Below are 17,640 nucleotides of genomic sequence, written 5' to 3'. Positions count from 1 at the left end.
ACCTCCAGCTTGGACTCTTGGCACTATACAATCTTCGTTGTGGGCTTCATGCACTTGTCTGTGCACTCGGACGCGGCCATCTTGACGATAGACCAGAAATCTAGACTAGTCACTGAAGGTCACGTGATTCCAGTTTCCTGGCTACCATTGACGGTGCTCTCTGGCCCACTGCAATCGGCGCTGGCTGTGTTGTCTGGTCAGGCGTGGCTTTCTCAGGGGACGCCTGGCACGATAGCCTGCTTGAACCAGTCGTTGGTTGACTAGCCTTCTGCATACAGGCACATTTGTCAGTTGCTGCCACTCAGCCCTAAGCCGATTAGCTGACTTGGTACGGCCATTGCGGACTAACCGGTGCAGCTGGCGATCATCTCTCCTTGTGGTTCTGCGTGGACGTCCTGGCCTCGGTATTGGAGTAGGGACACCCCTCTGAGCATTTCGTTTCAGGATCTTTGACACCTGACCTTGAGTGACGCCATACTGCCGAGCAATAGCACGCTGTTTCATGCCAGAATTTCGTAAAGCCAACACTCCATGACAAACAGCATTGTCAAGTTGACGGACCATCTCCAGAGGAAGCGGCAATAACTTTTGTAGACGTGCAGCAGTTGTTTTCCACTAATACAGAACGCAACAACCCTTATATACCCGATTGTGAAGCCAATCGTCAAATGTACCTGTCCTTACATTTTGTCACGCCACCTGTGATATAATCCTGTTATTAACTTCTTGCTGCGAAAGACAATCAGCGACATGGTTCTTTCAACAAAGACATCACCGAAGCGTAAAAGAAACTCACCAGATTGATATACTGAGTTCAGAAAGTAAACCCAAGTCAAGAAAAAAAAAAAATTCCATATTAAATGCCAAGTCTGTAATTACAATTTAATTGTGCATATGTATTTCTCCCGGTGCGCCGACATGAAACGTTAAATGACTTTTTAATTTTCATATTTAAAATCAACATTTCTGTCATTTGTCAAGATGGTTTTAAGGCAATCTTGTTATAATGATAGGAATTTATATCGCGTAAATTGCAGGAGCCTCTAAGCGCTTAGAAAGGAGAAGAAAGCCAACGAGATGAATATACAAATACAAGTTATACAAGAAGAAACCCTAAGATATAATCAGAGTGAAAATCAAAATTTCAAATAAATGAGTCTTTAACAGAGATTTGAAAATGTTCACATTGTCGGCTTTGTGCGCATGCATGCTCGTCAAGAAAGTATGACGCAAGAGAGCAAAATGATAGGCACTTCCTGTCCCCTCTTTCCCTTTTATTCCTTTTCCCCCTCTCCTCCGTCTCCTCCCCACATAAAACTACATTTCTGAACAGAGATTATTGCAATAAACAAAATCCGATTCTTATCTTGGACAAAGAGAAAATCATATCAAAAGCAAGGGGCACGGTGCAAATCACAAATTACACAATGTAGGCACTCAAATTTTGTACTAGGTTCCGCACAATGTATACACTAGCGGGCAGAGCACTAGTGCGTGGCGCAAGCAATGGAAACAAAATGGCTTCTAATTCCGGGTTGTCGTAACTCTCTCTATACAGGGACTCTACTATTTGTGGGGGGGGGGGGGGGTATTTGTAGGGGGCCCCCAGCGGCCGCAGACCCCGCAGGCACCTAACGGAGGCTCTGAATGTTAATAAAACTTATTATACACTCGAACTGCAACTGTCCTCGATAAACTACTCTGAGAGTACGAAAAGATACTCCAACTTTAGTTTGGTATGTAGCAGATGGGACAAGACATTTTTTTTCTGTGTCATCCCAACATAGAGTACTAGCGTACTCTGATATTTGAATGTATATGTGTTTATATGTACAGTCATGTGAAAAAGTAAGTACACCCCATGTAAAGTTTTGACTTTTTCAACATCTTTCAACATACAGCTATTTGATCTTCATTTCAACAATATTGATAGATAAAGGTGATATAATATAACAAATCTCATGAAACATTTACATTTTGTAGTCCATTGTATAATTTAAATAAACATAAATGCAAATTTCGCATGTGGAAAAAGTAAGTACACCCCTACATTTATCACGACTTCAAACACCTAAAATTAGAATCAGGTGCACCAGCTCAGGTGCAAATGATTAGAACATCGTTAGAGAGGATCTTGGAGGAACCTGTCTTATTTAAACCTCAGACATTTAGTTTGGTTTGCTCTTTGTTGTTGAAGTGTGCGGCGTCACCATGCCTAGATCAAAAGAGCTCTCCGAAGCCTTCAGAAAGAAGGTTATAGACGCCTATGAGTCTGGGAAGGGATTTAAAAAGATCTCCAAACAATTTGAAATCAATCATTCGACTGTCCGGAAGATCATCTACAAGTGGAGAAGATTCCAAACAACTGCCAACTTGTTCAGGCCAGGCCGTCCCAGCAAGTTCAGCCCGAGAGCAGACTGCAAGATGCTGAAATAAGTCTCCAAGAACCCCAGAATGTCTTCACGGGACCTACAGGTAGCTCTTGCCACTGTTGATGTCAAATTGCATGAGTCTACCATTAGAAAGAGGCTGCACAAATTTGATCGACATGGGAGGTGTGCCAGGAGGAAACCTTTGCTGTCCAGAAAGAACATCAGCGCAAGACTAAAGTTTGCCAATGAACACCAAGGCAAAGACCAGCACTTCTGGAACAATGTGCTCTGGACAGATGAGTCAAAGGTAGAGCTATTTGGCCACAGTACCAGAAGACATGTTTGGCGAAAACCAAAGACAGCATTTGACCACAAGAACCTGATACCAACTGTAAAGCATGGTGGTGGAAATATTATGGTTTGGGGCAGCTTTGCTGCATCAGGGCCTGGGCAGCTCACCATCATAGAATCCACTATGAATTCTTCTTTGTACCAGAGGGTGCTTGAGGATAATGTGAGGCCATCTGTAGGAAAGTTGAAGCTCAACCGAAGGTGGACCTTGCAACATGACAATGACCCTAAACCTACCAGTAAATCCACCAAGGAATGGCTGAAAAGAAAGAAATGGAGGGTTCTGGAATGGCCAAGTCAAAGCCCGGATCTAAATCCCATCGAGATGTTGTGGGGGGATTTGAAACGAGCTGTGCATGCAAGAAACCCCTCAAACATCGCACAGCTGAAAGAATTGTGCATGGACGAGTGGGCAAAAATTTCTCCCAGTCGATGTCAGAGACTGGTAGACAGTTATAAGAAATGCCTACTTGAGGTTGTTTCTGCCAAAGGGGGCAATACCACCTATTAGAGTCAAGGGTGTACTTACTTTTTCCACATGCGAAATTTGCATTTATGTTTATTTAAATTATACAATGGACTACAAAATGTAAATGTTTCATGATATTTGTTATATTATATCACCTTTATCTATCAATATTGTTGAAATGAAGATCAAATAGCTGTATGTTGAAAGATGTTGAAAAAGTCAAAACGTTACATGGGGTGTACTTACTTTTTCACTTGACTGTATATATATACACAAAGAATTAAGTTAAGCACCCCTACACAACGAATTAAGGTAAGCACCCCCTAATATATATTCTTTGTGTATATGTATACATTGGCATATATTCTAAGGTATGTGAGATCAAATAATGATTGGTATGACAATAACCTGCCACAGCAACGCATACGACGGCTTACAGGGTCTATGAGACGTAGGGTTGAGTCAGTGATCCGATCACGTGGGTCCTACACACGTTATTGACGCAAAGATCGCTAGAGGTCTTCTCAGAACAATGACTGTACGTTAGAAAACATAAACGTCATCCACACTGTCCGTGATGGACCTATAGCTCCATACTTAAATTGAGGTGAAAATATGCCTAAAATTCCCAAAAAATTTCACCTTAAATTATTCAGAATAAAATATTGAAAACGGCATGATTGTTATGTTTTTATGTGACCATAATATCACTTCTCCAGAAAATATAGCAATATCATGGGTATATTACACTGTTTTGACGACAACAAACTTGTAATGTGCGAGGTTGTAAAAAAAACGGGGGGGTGCTTAACTTAATTCTTTGTGTATATATCAAGTAATGAACGGCGGTTGGGAATGATATCCAATACGTCCATTTTACCGTTCTCCAACCTATAGTTTTGTCTTAAAAACCCAACGTTTCGGCCAGCATCCTCCACTAGGGCTTCCACTAGCCTTTATCAAGAGTAGTTGCCTTGTTTATCTCCTCCCAGATATATACCTGGGGGAAGGGGGTGGGCCTATTCTGTCAACCAATCACAAAGCTGTGTTGCGAGACCTCGTGACCATTGACCCTTGACAAGTTTGTGTTGCAAGTGTTTTGTGTATGTTTGAGGGGTGCATTGTGTTTGTGTTGTTCTCGTCGCTGTGTCGGTTATGTCCCACTTTGTCCTTGTCCTCCTCCCAGCATCGGTGTCTCCCTCGTGTATTTATGAATGAGAGGTCGGTATACCTGTGATAACACCACAGTCTCCTCTGACAACGGTGCCCTCGTTTGGCCAGTGTGCCATGCCTCCAGTATTCGCCTACTGGCCCGGTTCGGGGATGCCGCCAGACATTCACATTGTCCCATAGAGGAACATGGCCTGCCTTTAATCCATGCTTGGTGATAGCAGATGTTTCAAGGTGATTACACTTAAAGGCCTTCTGGTTTTCATTAATTGCTGGCCTAAGGTTCTTCTGATCTCGCCTATGTGTTCACCACAGTCATATGGAATATTGTATACCACACCTGTGCGGTCATTCTTTTGTCTTTGACGTTGGTCAGTGCACGCTCAAGGTGTATATCGGTTGATAGTTAACCCTCACCCTGACCGGTCTCAAAAATCCTGCCAATCCTTTGGGCTACTCCTGGCACAAAAGGTAACACACAGAAGCCCTTATGTGGTACTTGTGGAACCTCCTGAGCTCTTGGAGCTGCCAGTACCATTTCATTTTTGGGCAGAGGTGGTCTGAGTAGCGATTGGCTTTCAATACCCATTTAAGATGCTTCACCTCACTCCTCTTACCCTCCAAAGTGGACGGCATATTCCTTGCCCTTTTTACGAGTGTATTCACCACATCACAAAAGAGCCGTGGTTTGTGTATGTATTTGACAACAACATTTATGAAATAGAAATTGAAAATTTTGTTCAATAAATGTTTCATAATGTGGATTAGCATTAATCGATTTATGAATTGTAACAATTATTTAAATACTAGCAGAAGTACCCGGCATTGCCGGGCGGGGGAGGGGAGGGGGAAGGGGAGGGAAGGGGGAGGGGAAGAGGAGGGAAGGGGGAGGGGGAAGGGGAGGGGAGGGGAGGGGAACGGGGGGAGGGGAGGAGAGGGGGGGGGGAGAAGAGGGGGGAGGGGAGGGGGAGGGGGAGGGGAGGGAGGGAGGGGGAGGGGAGGGGGGAAGGGGAGGGGGAAGGGGAAGGGGTGGGGGGGAAGGGTGGGGGAGGGGGGAAAGAGAGGGGGAGGGGGGAAAGGGAGGGGGAGGGGGAAGGGAGGGGGAGGGGGGGAAAGGGAGGGGGAGGGGGGAAAGGGAGGGGGAGGGGGGAAAGGGAGGGGGAGGGGGAAGGGGAGGGGAATGGGGGAGGGGAGAAGAGGGGGGAGGGGGGAGGAGAGTGGGAGGAGGAGGTGGGAGGGGGAGAGGGAGGGGGAAGGGGAAGGGGGGAGGGGGGAAGGGGAAGGGGGAGGGGGGAGGGGAGGGGGATGGGAGGGGGGAGGGGGGAGGGGGAGGGGGCAGGAGGAAGGGGAGGGGGAAGGGGAAGGGGGAGGGGGGGAGGGGGAGGGGAGGGGGCAGGAGGAAGGGGAGGGGGAAGGAAGGGGGGAGGGGAGGGGAAGGGGGAGGGGGAAGGGGGGAAGGGGGGAAAGGGAGGGGGAGGGAGAGGGGGAGGGGGAAGGGAGGGGGAGGGGGAAGGGAGGGGAATGGGGGGAGGGGAGAAGAGGGGGGAGGGGGGAGGAGAGTGGGAGGGGGAGGTGGGAGGGGGAGAGGGAGGGGAAGGGGAAGGGGGAGGGGGGGAAGGGGGAGGGGGAGGGGGAGGGGGAGGGGAGGGGGGAGGGGGAGGGGAAGGGGAGGGGGGAGGGGAAGGGGAGGGGGGAGGGGGGAGGGGGAGGGGAGGGGGGAGGGGGGAGGGGAGGGGGGAGGGGGGAGGGGAGGGGGCAGGAGGAAGGGGAGGGGGAGGGGGAGGGGGAGGGGAGGGGGCAGGAGGAAGGGGAGGGGGAAGGAAGGGGGGAGGGGAGGGGAAGGGGGAAGGGGGAAGGGGGGAAAGGGAGGGGAAGGGGGGAAAGGGAGGGGGAGGGAGAGGGGGAGGGGGAAGGGGGGAAAGGGAGGGGTAGGGGGAAAGGGAGGGGGAGGGGGAGGAGGGAAGGGGAGGGGAGGGGAATGGGGGGAGGGGAACGGGGGGGAGGGGAGGGGAACGGGGGGGAGGGGAGAAGAGGGGGGAGGTGGGAGGGGGAGGGGGAAGGGGGAGGGGCGGGGGAGGGGGAAAGGGAAGGGGTGAGGGGGAAGGGGAAGGGGTAGGGGGGAAAGGGAGGGGTGGAGGGGAGGGGAACGGGGGGGAGGAGAGGGGGGAGGGGAGGGGGAAGGGGAGGGGGGAAAGGGAGGGGGAGGGAGGGGGAGGAGGGAAGGGGAGGGGAGGGATATAGATGGTTACTGGCAATTGATCACATCCACAAATGATGTAATCCACACAATTTATGTCATTTACATAACGTTAATAGGAATACATGACCGTGTAGATGGAAAATACAGTTTGTTTGAAATACAGTTTGAAATACAGTTTGTCTCATCTTCTGTCTCTCCTTGCTCGGGAGGTTGAATGTGACAAATTTCTTTTCTTCGGTGCCATTGCCTTTATCGCAGTCAGTCTTCGTCAAGATTGCAACTCTGCGTCGTGTCGTGGGCGTGGCCAACGTGGCCTCATGCTCCCAGGTAATTGGCTAACTCGAGCTCGAGCGAGCCATAATGCGCTACGTTATGGCAAAAAATATGGATCTAAAGATGAAAGAAAAAAAAACCTATGTGGTGTGAATGGCAATGTTCCTCGCTGAAATGTGAAAAAACGCAATCGCTTTTCGCTCTGAAATACGTGCGAAGGCGTAACTGTGAGATTGTGGCGGCAAGATTGGAACATCACGTGATCGCTCTGAGCGAATCAGCGCGCTGCTCTGCCACCGGCTCAGATTCCGTGTATAATATTCCTCGCTGAGATGCGCTGAGGGAAAAATATGGTAAAAAAATATTATGAAATAAATTATTTTAGGTAGGCCATGTTCTTCCCAGGCTCAATGGCCATGTCTATGCCAAATATCAAGCACGTGAGCCTCTCCGTTTAGGAGTCTATCGGTAACATTACACACACACACACACACACACACACACACGCACACACACACACACACACACACACACACACACACACACACACACACACATACACACACAAACTGTGTTTTATATATATAGATAGATGGATTATGATTTGACACTTGATAAAATTATTTAACAAATGAAATGATATTCTGCATAAGCAAATGTTGTTCTTAATGCCGACATACTTATCAGACAGCATCATCTTGTGACGAAAGTGCAACTTGCCTGAAAATATGCAACTTCAGCAGGTATGTATTTATGTTTCTATTTTACCTTTTGCGAAGTTTTTCACACTTAGCCATTTCCAAAATTTGGCAATCTCCAATGAAATTGTTTAGCAAACCTGGTTTAAACAAACAGGAGACTTTGTCTTTGAGCACACCAAGTTTAACAACAGGCAACAGTGTCGATCAACAGATGCGAAACGATGCCATGGATTGCAAGGCACTAACTAGTCTGTTTATTCCGCAGCACATGACATTCACATATCTCCGACTCCACAATATTGCGTCTCTCCTGTCACGTCCCCATGGCACTTCCTCTTACATCATCATGTATCTTAACAGCAGTCCACAAACATCCAGCAATCCAACAACAACAGCACCGACAGCAACAACAACATCATTTGAAAGAACATAACAGTTGCTAGATTCCTAGCTATTTGACCTGTGGATTTTTCCAATTTTTGACACCTGCCTTTTTTGTGGCTTTTGCAAATTGTGAGATGGAGAATGCAATCTCTGTGTCTCTCGAATTGCGAAGGCTTTTACTTCATGAGACCTTTCAATCCTTCAAGGTGCCATGACAGAAACTTAAACAGGAAGCCATTTTATTGGTTTTCTTTCTGTATGTCTCATGTACAACTATATGTCAAACTTAGAAATGTGCTGCGTACGTTTATATTGTTTATATTGCGTTTATATTTATATTATATGCGTTTATATTGTGCTGCATACGTTTATAACGTACGTTTATATTGTAAATGGTGATTTACTTAACCCACACTTACTGAATCATGTCTTGTCTTGAGGCATATGGAGATTGATTAGTTTAATTTTAAGGCAAAGCAAGATCTTTATTTTATTAATAATTGCTAATTCCAGCGAATACCAAAGGGTCTCCATTGGTGGCACAAGAGAGTAAAACCATGATAAACTCGATGGATTCATAGAACACTTACCCTGCGCAGTAAACTTTGTGCGAGCCAACTTTTCTGTTTTTGAACGTTAATTTTTTTCTTTGATCCAAAATGGCTGCCAGAACACGTGAGCAATGACATCATAAATTTATATTCTCTAATATAATTGTTGCAGAGATCACGCTGAAAATTTTTCAAACCGATCAGACTAAGCGTTGTCCCTGTCGAATTTTGACGTCATAATTACGGCACAAATGACGTCATCGTTAACAACACCTATTCCCTATATGGCGTTCTCGACAATGAGCCATGTTTCATTTTTTTTTTCCATGGAGCAGTTTCGGAGATGTGGAGGTGCAACGTTTTTCGGGTTTTCCAAGATGGAGCCTGTACCGCATGACCTATGACGTCATATAAAAATATTCTACAGGATGACACGCTCCTATGGTGAAAATTTCGTGTCCTTCAGATCAACAGTTGCTGAGAATTTCTTTTTAATAATGATCGGATGGATAAGTGTTGTATTTGTCGAATTATGACATCATAACGAAGGCACAGATTACATCATCATTAACATATCTTGTTCCCCATGGGGAGTAGTTGACAATGAGCAAGGTCTCAATTATTTCCATGGAGTGGTTTCAGAGATAGAGGTGTGAAGTTTTTCCAAGATTGCACCTGTACCACGTGACCTATGACGTCATAATTATCATTAAAATATTCTACAGGAGGAGATGCTCCTATGGTGAAAAGTTCCTGTCAATCGGTCCAGGAATTGCAGAGAAAAAAATTCATACTGATCGAATCAAGCGTTGTACTTGCTGAATTATGACGTCATTATTACGGTACTGATGACATCATCATTAACATAACTTATTCCCCAAGGGGAGTGCTTGACATTGAGCCATATTTCAATATTTTCCCTGGAGTGGTTTTGGAGATATAGAGGTGCAACTTTTTTCGATTTTTCCAAGATGGCGCCTGTACCATGTGACCAATTACGTCATAATTATCATTTGAACAATTCTACAGGAGGATCCGCTCATATTCTGAAAATTTCGTTTTCATCGGACTAACAGTTGCAGTGGATTTTTTTTTTCATACTTATCAGATCAAGCGTTGTATTTGTAGAATTATGACGTCATAATGGAGGCACCTATGACATCATCATTAACATATCTTATTCCCCATGGGGTGTACTTGACAATGAGCCATGTTAAAAAATTTTCCATTAAGCGGTTTGGGAGATATAGAGGTGTAACATTTTTCCAAGATTGCGTCCGTACCACGTGACCTATGGCGTCATAATTATCAGCAAAATCATCTACAGGCAGAGGCGCTCCTACGGTAAAAATTTCATGTCAATCGGACCAACGGTTGCCGAGAAAATGAATATTTAAAATGCAGACACACGTACGCACCCGATTGTTTAACTGCGCTTTTCGCTTCGCGAGCGCAGGGTAACTAGAATGACACTCGGTAGAGAGCATACCTCCGCCAGGCTGATCAGTTTACGTTTTGTATCCCACTGACAGGCCAGATCTGGATTCGGACCTGAACCAAAATCTAATCAGCTTGTTCTTCTCATCTATCCAACTCGTCCGCAATGTTTTGTCCAAATCCGTCCACAACTTTTTGAGATATCCTGCTGTATATGGGTTTCATCCCTATCAATCACTCAATGGTGAAGAATCACTTAAAAATTAAATAATTCTCCTATCCGAATCCATATTCAGATCTTCACCAAAATCGACTCGATTCGGTCTTGTCACGCCCATTCTGTCTACCAACTTTCGTCCGAAATTGTCCACAACCTTTTGAGATATCCTGCTAGATATGGATTTTTTTTTTGCCCTATCTCTCAATGGTGAAGAATCATTAAAAAAATTATCGGATCCGAATCTTCACCAAAATCTAAGCATGTCGTCTTTGTCACATAACCAACCTCTCCACCAAATTTCGGCCAAATCTGTCCACAACTTTTTGAGATATTCTGTTCACAAACAAGCAGACAGTGGTGAAAACATAACGTCCATCCACCTTTGGTGGCACAGGTAATAATGGTTAAAGTCATCCTCTTCTTTTTTTACCCATGTATTTTGTGAAGCCTCATCACTGGACTTTTGATTCCACATACCTTCTGAGGTTGGTGAACCTTTTTTTTTTAGTACAAATTAATTGCTTGACAAGTAGCTGGAGGTTCTCATTCCTATCTGGATTACCATCAACTTTTCCTGTTTTTATAACATTAACCTTGGATTTCTATCTTTTGTACAACTGTCTTCGCATTTGTCCTTTTTGACTCGTGCATGTCCTTCATGTGAAGGTTGATTGATCAACATAGGCCATTCAAAGCAACCTCAGCTTATAATGGTAGATCGAGGTCATTCGAAGCATACCAGCTCAGCAAGTCCTTGCAACTATGTGGGGCGTACAAAAGGTTCTACAAATTCGATAAATATAGTAGTCCAAAGATTGGAAATAGAAATATTTTTTATTACTAATTATATAAATAAATAAATAAATAAATAAATATATATATATATATATATATATATATATATATATATGTATATATATATATATATATATATATATACATATATATATATGTTTATGTCATATAGGTATATATTTATACCTATATGTTTATGTCATATAGGTATATATTGTTGCGGATATGAGGATTGAGTTTTTTTGATTGTGTTGTATTGTATAGTAAATGGTTGTGAATTATTGGTTTAGTCTGAGCCCTCCTTGCTCCAGTGTGTATAAAGGTCAAAGGGCGTTCCGGTAGTTAATTCCATAAAGCATACATTGAAGGACACTATAATACCCTTGTTCAGTAGTTTATTTCCTTATTCTGTGTATTAGGTTAAGGCTTTGTCTTCCATTAAAATGACACTCCATTGCACCAAGTGAAATAAGATAGATTCCCTTCATTCTTCATTCCCATTCCCAAAAACCTCCATTTCCCCTTTCGTCATGGCCAAGCCTCAATTTGCCAATTACATCCCCTCCAAAACCACCATTGAACATGTGCTCGGGTCGGGGAAGAAAGGCGTGCCCGCCCGTCGTCATCAAGGGCGGAGCCAGAGGGTCGCGCGAACAACCATGGCTGAGGTGAGCACACCGATGGGCGTGTCCTGAAGGCCGGTGGCTTAATCGCCGGAGGCGCTATAAAGGCGCGCGCGCAAGAAGTGCGTGGGTTGCGTTGTGGTCGTCAGTGGTTGAGGGTGGGTCGTCAGTGGTTGCGTTGTGGTGGTCAGTGGTTGCGTTGGTTGCGTTGGTTGTCGATGGTGAGGAGTGGTCGGACCAAGAAAGAGAAAGAGTTGTTGGACCAAGAGAATAGAGATCATCCAAGGAGATCATCATCCAGGGAAGCACAAAGCCTGTTGTAGTCCTGGCAAAGCACGCGACGTCCACAGCAGCAGCAGCAGCGGCGGCCACAGCAGCAACAACACTCAACAGCCGCATGGGGCCTGGACGGCGGTTTTGAGCAGGGCCGCGAAGGAACGGCAGCTGCTAAACACGCCGATCGTGCTGCAGGACCCCTTGGACCGGCCTCCCCCCACCTCCAAGCCATCCACCTCCGCCATTCCTATCATCATTCCCCGTGTGAGTCGTCTTCGTTTGTTCTGTCCTGGGTATTAATTAATAATAATAATAATAATAATTCATTTATTTTGTATAGCGCTTTTCATGAAGCCCAAAGGCGCTTTGACAGAGTGCAAAACATAATGCATAACAAAACATGAAAACAACAATTGCAAAAAGACAAGAATCAATAGGGAAATATTTAAAGCAAAAGGAGGGAGAAGGAGAAGTGATAGTCAGGGGTTAAATGCTGTGGGTTGAATGTTGAATGCAGTGCGAGGTAGTGAGTTCCAGAGGGTGGGAGCAGCGATGGAGAAGGCCCTGTCCCCCCAGGATCTGAATTTGGTCCGGATGGGGGGGGGGGGGGGGTCAGGAGGTTGGTACCAGCAGAGCGGAGGTTGCGGGTGGGAGTGTGTCTGGAGAGGAGGTCAGCCAGGTAGGATGGGGCCAGGTTATGGAGGGCTTTGTAGGTCAAGAGGAGGATTTTGTACTGGATTCTCTGGGGGATGGGGAGCCAGTGAAGCTTGTAAAGGACGGGGGTGATGTGGTCACGGGGCCGGGAATGGGTGAGTAGACGGGCAGCGGAGTTCTGAATGTATTGGAGTTTATTGGTGATTGTTGAGGGTGAACCATAGAGGAGGCTATTGCAGTAGTCCAGACGGGAGGTGATGAAGGCGTGGATGAGGGTTTCTGCAGCCGTGGAGGAGAGGGATGAGCGGAGACGGGCGATGTTTTTCAGGTGAAAGAAGGCTGTCTTTGTGATCTGTTTAGTGTATTTGTCGAAGGAGAGGGTTTGGTCAAAGATGACGCCAATATTCCGAATGAGAGGGGAGGTGGATACTGGGATACCGTCCATGTTGAGGGCAAAGTTATGGGTGGATTTTGTGAGCGAATTAAGTCTGTTTAGATAAGCTAGCGATTTTCACTGTGTCTCTAAAATCTTCTGTATATTATTTTCTTATCTTTCCTTCTCCTTGGTTTCTTTGAGCCTGTAAATAGTAAATAAATTATATTCGTATTTCCAACCTTTTTGTCTTCTTCGTCTTCACATCCATGTCGCCTTGGTCTTTTCCCTATTGAATATCTGTGGCGCGATCCGGCCAACGTTCGGGGATCGGGTTAATCGGGGTAACTGTTAGGCCGCGGTGCCATCCGCTCGGCAAACCAACATCCTTATCCGCGGGCAGTAACAATATATATATATTGTTACGGACACGACTTAGATGTTGCTTGACCGAGCGGAATGGCCGCCGTGTTCGCACAGTTTACCCGATTACACTCGAACGTTGGCCGAATCGCGCTATGCTAAATCAATGAAGGAAAGGACACAACGGCTGGGATTAAGGCAACGACACAAGGGGTACAGTTCTCAAGACCTCCGGAGGAGGATATAATATGGGTTATGCAGAACGGTTAGATTACACGGCAAGAGGTAAAGCACAGCAAGATGGGCACTTAGACACAGTCTTATCTTATTCCCGACAGACCACAGACAAACGGGACAAGACTGACTTACACGGGGATTGATGGCAGGGGAGGGCAGGCAGTCGATAGCTCAAGGTGCACCTTGGCTCAGGGGCAGAATCGACCCGGTCCGGTCCAGAGAGGCGGGAGGTATTTCTCAGCGCTAGGAGGTGGCGTCCTTTCTTCTTCGTAGCTGAGGCGCATCTGACGTCACCTCCCCCTTTCTGCGCATGCTCAGCGGGGAGTGACACGCCCTCTGCTCGTTAGCTCCGCCCCAGATGGAATCGGTCCGCCACTCCTATTGGGTGCGGGGGGGGGGGTTACCGGGCTCCGCCCTTGACGAGGAGCTGACAGCGAGCCCCTGCGTGGTAACCCCGTCGGAACACATGTTCAATGGCGGCTAACCAAGCCGGAGTGAGGACGCACACTCCCCGCGCCGCCGCCGCGCCGCCGCCACTGTTGTTGTTGTTGGTGTTGTTGTTCCATGAGGAAGAGATGCGGGGAGGTATTGGGAGGTCCTAAACTTACTAATGGTGCCATACAATCACATTCTGGTGCAACGAAGAGTCAGAATTAATGGAAACGAGTCCTTAACTGACATAGACTAAGAATAACTAGCAAGATGTCCTATAGTTGTCTACGTGAGATGCGGTGAACCTGGGCACGACATTTAATGGGGGAAAAAGGGGAAGGTCGGGGCTACAGAGTGTTGTTTACAGACAATGGGACTAGGGAATGGGGGATTGGGGATAGTTGGGGAGTATTGGGGAAATAGGGGAATATTTACAAGCGGATATGGATGGAGGCCAAATCCCATATCCGCAACATTGCACCCTTCTCTACCTCGGGGCGTCCCGACCCGATAAATTTTTACCTACGTTAGTGTGGCACTCAGATGTAGTTCCCTCTACTATTAACTCAACCCTGAGTGCGACAGTTTTACAGATGTTCACAAATGAGTAAATATGTCCCCCTGCGACGTTGCACCCTTCTCCTCACAGAAACACACCCACAGGATAACCGAATCGCGGAAAGAATCCTCAAACTAAACATACAGCCAGTAGGGAGCATTATTTACACAAGACTACACTGATATTTACACTACGATCCAGGACCTGTTTTTGGAGGAACACATGCAGATGTTATGCATAGAGAGAGCGCGCATGCCAGCATCGATACACCAACCCACGAGTGCCCTGTGGCCTTACGGCCTTTAATAATGTGCAGAGCACCCCATCCAAGCACCAAAAGCACCACCCCATTCATGTACAGTCAGCACCATCCGGTGCACCAATAAAGTGTTCAACGTCACCGGTGGTGTCGCAGCCGGCCGATGTTCTGCCGCTGGTCTTGCCTTCATGTGGTGTACTTGGCCTTCTTGCTTCTTTAAAAATAAAGAAAGGCGCCAACCGCGTCCATTTCTGTATTGTGGCCGTCAGGGGGCCAACTAAAAGTGGTTCACCTGTATGGCATAGGTGCCACGTTGACCCATAGGTCCATCGACGGGTGGTGCTTGGCCGCAAAAGACTGCAGTCCATGGTGGGCGGCCACAAAAATTGCGGTCCATATGGTGTATCGATCCAGGCAGCAAGCAGCGAAAGTACAGGCCCACAACTGCGGAGCCAGCACCTCTCTCTCCTCTCTCTCTGCCCCAAAGCCAGATCCTTGGAGGTGGGAGACAAAAGAAGAGGACAAGTGAGTAAGGTGGTAAGGGCGCAAAAGTGCACGCAATACAAGGTGATGCACACTGGGGGCACATGGGAACCAGGTGAGACAGGTACGTTCCTACCGTACGCCCCCCCCCCCCCAACCAGGTAACCTACATTGCCCCTCCCTGACCCCTTACTGTATCCACAAAACACAACACTACCCATAAACATCTACTTTACACATCAACAAACGTCCCTACTGTCTTCCCCGTTCCTCCCATAAACCAAATTCGTCTTCTCTCCCTCCTAACCAATCAAATTTGCCATTTCCAACTCCCATCAAAATTTGCCATCTCCAACTCAACATCAAAATTTGCCATCACCAATTCATCATCAGTCCCTCCTAAGGAGGGAGAGATGGAATCACCCCAATGTCTCATCCACGTCGTGATGCGTCTCACAAATCCAACAGCAATTCTCATTTCCTGCACACAGAACAAAGAAAACACAGGTGTGGAGTCATCATCATCACCACAGGTAAGTGGCTGCGTATGGTGCGACAGGTTCATCAATCCTAACTATTTCCTAAATGACCTTAACAACTTTACATTACCCGGGGTCTTTCCCTGCCAATCCATTGGCCAACTTACACTATGGGTTCTAAAAACCAATTCCCATTGACCAAACTGTGGTGCCTCTCAATTTGGGGTCTCACTCCCCCGATTCATCTCCCGGTGCCCTCGCACAATTTCTGGGCTGCGACGTGTAGCTCTCCCAGCAGGTCTACCCACCTGCACACCTCCACCACTGTAGTTGCCACCCGAGCTTACCTGCTCCTCACCCTAACCTAACTAACTGGGGAAGGCCCCCTCGCACTCTCACCCCCCTCAGTGCCCTCTCTGGCACGGGCTGCCCGATCCACACCCGGGATCCTCAGGCACCCACTGACACTAACGGCTCCCAGAGCCCACCTGTGGCCTCACCTGGCCGACATCCTCACAGTGGTGGAGTGCCCAACCAACTACACACACTAACAGGCTACACGCCCAGCCACTTCCACAACACTAATGCACCCATCCACAATACCATTCTGCAACCGCACCACAAAGGCCAATATCCAACCACAATTTACCTATACCCTCTACCTAACACTTACACTACCCGCCCCGGGTATCCGTGATGGGGGTCCACTCTTCCCCCATTCACACCTTCGCACCATGCACACCACTCCGTACCACTTACTCCATGTATTCCACGCACCTGTACTTGCACACCTGTGCTCTCACACCTGGTGCCACCTGCACCCTTCTCTCCCCAAAGCGCATTCGCGCTGATCCACAACACTCACTACTCATACACTGCTCCACACACCTGTCCAGTTCTCACACAGCATCATCTCATCTAACTACTCCCCTCTGAAACTTGCGCTTCCCAGTCGTCCCTTTAAACTATTGCGCTCCCTCGTCATTATAATCCACACTAATCTACCTGCGTCCCCACTACAGGTATCAGTCACTATCTAACCTTAACGTCACCTAATGTCATCTTCTAGGTCCCTACACACAATATAACCAAACCCACCCGGGCTAGTTTTCACTGCCATAAACCCCATAATCTAGTGCGCATTTGCCCCACCTTGTGAGGGATGACAGAGTTGCCATCCCACCACATCGGGCATCTCCCACTACCAATTTGGCACATCACATTTCAACAAATCAAAAATTTGCCAATCACTACCCATCATCTGCCAATCATTACTGCCAATCCTTTGCCAATCATCAAATTTTGTTTTTTTCTAATTTTGGGTCCAAAACACTAACCTCATCACACAGTCTACTCACTAATGCCTCTCGGTGCGCCAATTCCTGTCCAAAGCCCGGCTTCGTAAAGCCGAGCAATGAACGCGGGTCGTTTTGTGCCAGCGGCTGGATACGTCCCGCATTCGGGGCAGGGACGGGGGCTTACCCGGGCCGAGATCCCACGCACCACCTCGGCGTGGAGCCATCCAATGTCCCGATCTCGACCTGCCGGCACGTCTCAATAGAAAGTGGTCGCCATGACGACCCTTCCTATCGGGCTGCCAGCTCCGCCTAGTGGAGCACGGACGCGGCCGTTCAAAGCGAGGCCCAGCGTGGATCGCGTACGGCGGTCCTTTCGAACCCGCCGTAGCTCGGATCCCCGCTGGTTCTCGCGGCACGCGAAGCCCGGCACGCACCGAGGGCCCGATTCGGCTATAAGTCGTTCTAACCTCTAACCCGGTTACCGTCGATGCTTCACCTGCATGCTTACATGCATACGCTACCCCTTTCTTGCTCATACATCCAGCCGTTTCCATGCTCCTCGTCGTACCTTCTCTAACACACCCAGGTACACTCATTCCACTCACAGCCTTGGTCACACACCTGACCACCGAACACTTTGGCACACATTCGTTGTTCGCACACCTCACCAACACACCTCTT

General features: G+C 47.4%; 1 protein-coding gene across 1 annotated transcript in view; it reads left to right on the top strand.

The window, feature by feature from the left end:
* The window catches only part of LOC137426465 (ras guanyl-releasing protein 3-like), a 309,201-nt gene that overhangs the window by 197,410 nt on the left and 94,151 nt on the right, over positions 1-17,640 (top strand). The window contains exon 4 of the mRNA XM_078779402.1: positions 7,516-7,578. Within this exon, the coding sequence (XP_078635528.1) occupies positions 7,516-7,578 (63 nt within the window). The remainder of the gene's footprint in view (positions 1-7,515; positions 7,579-17,640) is intronic.

This window comes from Myxine glutinosa, chromosome 5, assembly GCF_964187855.1.
Source record: "Myxine glutinosa chromosome 5, kmMyxGlut1.1, whole genome shotgun sequence".
Taxonomy (NCBI): domain Eukaryota; kingdom Metazoa; phylum Chordata; class Myxini; order Myxiniformes; family Myxinidae; genus Myxine; species Myxine glutinosa.
Note: the sequence above shows the minus strand (reverse complement) of the source record. Positions and strands in the feature narration are given on the sequence as shown.